Below are 3114 nucleotides of genomic sequence, written 5' to 3'. Positions count from 1 at the left end.
AACAAGACTCATATTTAACGACAATGGCTTACTGCACTTAAGTGTTGTTTTAGTTTTTTTCTAGTCTTTCAGGACCACTCTAGCACATGTAGTACTGCTTAGGGCCTGTCTTAGGGGGATGTTGCACTTATTCATAAAAAGACTCAATCAAACCAAGTCTACAATTTTCATATATTTTTTTTTTACATTGCTTCACGAATCTTTGTATGTTTCATGAATCTCCCCTTTTTCTAGATTTTTTTTACATAAGTCATCGTGAAAAAAATCGGCATATACGATAATGAACATCATAACATTATGCCAATTTTAATATACCTGTCGATAGGTAAATATGTATCAGTATTTTTTCATTCAAAATTATTCACACTGTTTATATGAATATACCTTCATTTTCAATGAAATGGAATATTTTTTCACCTAATTGATGTTTATATATTATTGAATTGATTTAAGACGGGAAAGAAAATCTGTATTGTTAAGAATGTCATAACATAAAATTATGAGAAAACACTGAAGGGGTTTCAATAAGACATCAACAACCATGATCTTAACAGATATTTTATCACAATAGTATGATGTTTATGTTATTTCATAGTTTGTTTTTCTTGTTGAGCATTTTTACCAACATCAAAGTTATTTGCATACAAATGTTAACAACGTCACTGAAATTAACACAACAACATTTATACTGTTGTTCAAGTATGCAAACATTTAGCATGTAAAGCGATAGATTTAATAAATTTCTTTTTTCGCTATGATACTTATAAATCTACTTATAAGAAGTTTACCAATTATTTCTGGCCTAAATCAAATCATACAGTGGGAGCAGTTGCCTTTTCCGGAAAATCGTTGAATGAAAGAATAAATCATAATTTAGTTTGTCTTATTATTCTTGAAATATTTGGTTGAAGATTAATCTTCAAATTTTATCAGAGTCTATATATTTACATGCATAATCAAAACTAGAAAGAAAAATGTCTTACACTATAAATACAAAGATTTTTCTTTTTGTCTTTGCTACAAAGCTTGTGATCTGAATTAATAACAAATTTAGGAGTCAATCATTATCATTAAACATACAACAATCACACGATAAAAATGCTTGAAAGTATTAGGGAGAAAACTATAATAGCTATGTTGTAGAAATGTAAAATAATGTTGTTTAAACCATATGCTTACATTGGAAATTCACACAATTCCGTTAGAAAAACAAATGTTAAATATCACTTTTATAGTAAGATACATCGAAATCAAAAGAAATTTTACTTGAAGTAAAAAATTAATAAAATGTTTGAAGATCTTGTAACTCAATTTTTTATGGTTTTATATCCTTAATATAATGCTAAAATGAAGATTTTTCAATATTGTAAGTTCAAAAAAGCATTGTTTGTAAAGATATTTCCAAATTTACATTTCATGTTAATCAAGGGAGATAATTAGAAATTTATTTTCTATAACGTCCAAGTCAATTTTTTAAAAAAAGAAATGAATGCATATATTTTGATGATTACATATAATATGGACAGTACATATTTAACATATTCTTCGATATGAAAATTGTTTTAGAAGCATAATTATATACATATATAAAATTTCTATTAAGTTTGCAACATACATGATCTTTAACACGCACTATAATTTGCTATACAATCCGTCAAGAGTTATCTTCCTGAAAATACTCATTGTCTAGTATAAGAGAAAAATACAAGATATTTAAATATATACAAAAGACTATAAGATAATTATCATAATAGAAACAATTTGGTAGTGTTTTCCTTTTTAATTTTTTTTGGAGACACTTTTTATCTTAATTTATTTTATCAAAATTAAAATAGAATAAAACACATCCATATGATTATCTTTACAGTAAAAATTGGATTCTATTTCTTAAAAGTTGAAATATTCCTCTTCATCCATCTTGTCATCATACGAAGGTCTGTAAGATCTATCCCAAGAATGATCAAAGCCTTTGTTGATCACATCATTAGCACTGGCTCTTTTAACTCTCAAAACCATCATTGTGAATCCCATTGTCATTACGGGCTCTGTTAGATCTACCTCCAGTAACGCCATGGTTGCTTTTGAAGATTCCATTATCATAACGGGCTCTGTTTGCTCTAGTTCTACCACTATCAGAGCCGTCGTTGTGTATTCCAAACGAATTACCCCTTTCAATGTGAGCTCTGGGGATATGTAGTGGTTGATTGTACTTAAAAAGACACAAATTGTATACAATGATAATAAATTATTGTTTGTATTACATTATGAAATATTGTTTGCGAACTTGTATGTACATAATACCATAAAATAAATGCATTTTAATGATACTATTTGGTACAAGATATTATAACATTTATGGATTCTAAAAGAAGAAACGGTCAAAGAAAGCATCTGCTATTTTCAACACTTGCTTGAATTGTTGAATTTGACCAAGTTCCTTTTCCTTAACAAAAATGATACTGTTATGAATTTCAAAACAGCCTAAACCTTTTGGACCATAACGTTTAAACAGGCCTTTGTATGATATTCAAAATAATCTTAATCAATCATGATATATGTCGTGTCAGAAAACTGCACATGAAATGATATAAAAATTCTTTTGTCGTAAAGTTTTGTTTTTGTTTGTGTATGTATATAATAACGTTCTTCCCAATATCAGGGCTCTAATACGAGTATAAAGTATAAGTAAACATACCGCAACATCTCGTCCGGCGAGTTCAGTGAATCCAGAATGCTTCTGGTTCCATGCAAGGACTTTCGAGTTGAATCTTCCCTCGGAGTTAATGTCTGTAACATTTAACGCATACATTCATATACTTTACATTAATCTATAGACTAAAGATGTATGATGATATTTTTGAAAATTAACAAATTCGATATTATATGAAATGAAACTGGTGCATTTGTTTTGTTTGTTTGTTATATGTTTTATCCAGAGTCCTAACAATTTATATTTCATTATATTTCACTTATTTCACATATATAGTCCCCTATGCTTTAACGTAGTTATGTTACCCTTTTAATGATTATGGTCTTGTCCATGGCAAAAAATTAAGGTCACGAAAGCCTCAAAGTGTATAGTTTAAGGTCAGGCAGCCTAAAAAAAAATTTTGT

The 3114-nt window shown here is 28.3% G+C and overlaps 1 protein-coding gene across 1 annotated transcript; it reads right to left on the bottom strand.

Annotated features, from left to right (window-relative positions):
* Positions 1-544: 544 nt before the first annotated feature.
* On the bottom strand, positions 545-2813 carry LOC132720135 (uncharacterized). Its single transcript, XM_060704164.1, has 2 exons — positions 2696-2813; positions 545-2209 (listed from the first exon to the last, which is right to left on the bottom strand). The coding sequence occupies exons 1-2, from the start codon at positions 2794-2796 to the stop codon at positions 1888-1890; spliced, it is 423 nt and encodes a 140-aa protein (XP_060560147.1). The 5' UTR covers positions 2797-2813; the 3' UTR covers positions 545-1887.
* Between the last annotated feature and the right edge of the window lie 301 nt (positions 2814-3114).

The sequence above is a fragment of the Ruditapes philippinarum genome, unplaced genomic scaffold (assembly GCF_026571515.1).
Source record: "Ruditapes philippinarum isolate M1 unplaced genomic scaffold, ASM2657151v2 ctg6420_1_1_1_1, whole genome shotgun sequence".
NCBI lineage: Eukaryota > Metazoa > Mollusca > Bivalvia > Venerida > Veneridae > Ruditapes > Ruditapes philippinarum.
Note: the sequence above shows the minus strand (reverse complement) of the source record. Positions and strands in the feature narration are given on the sequence as shown.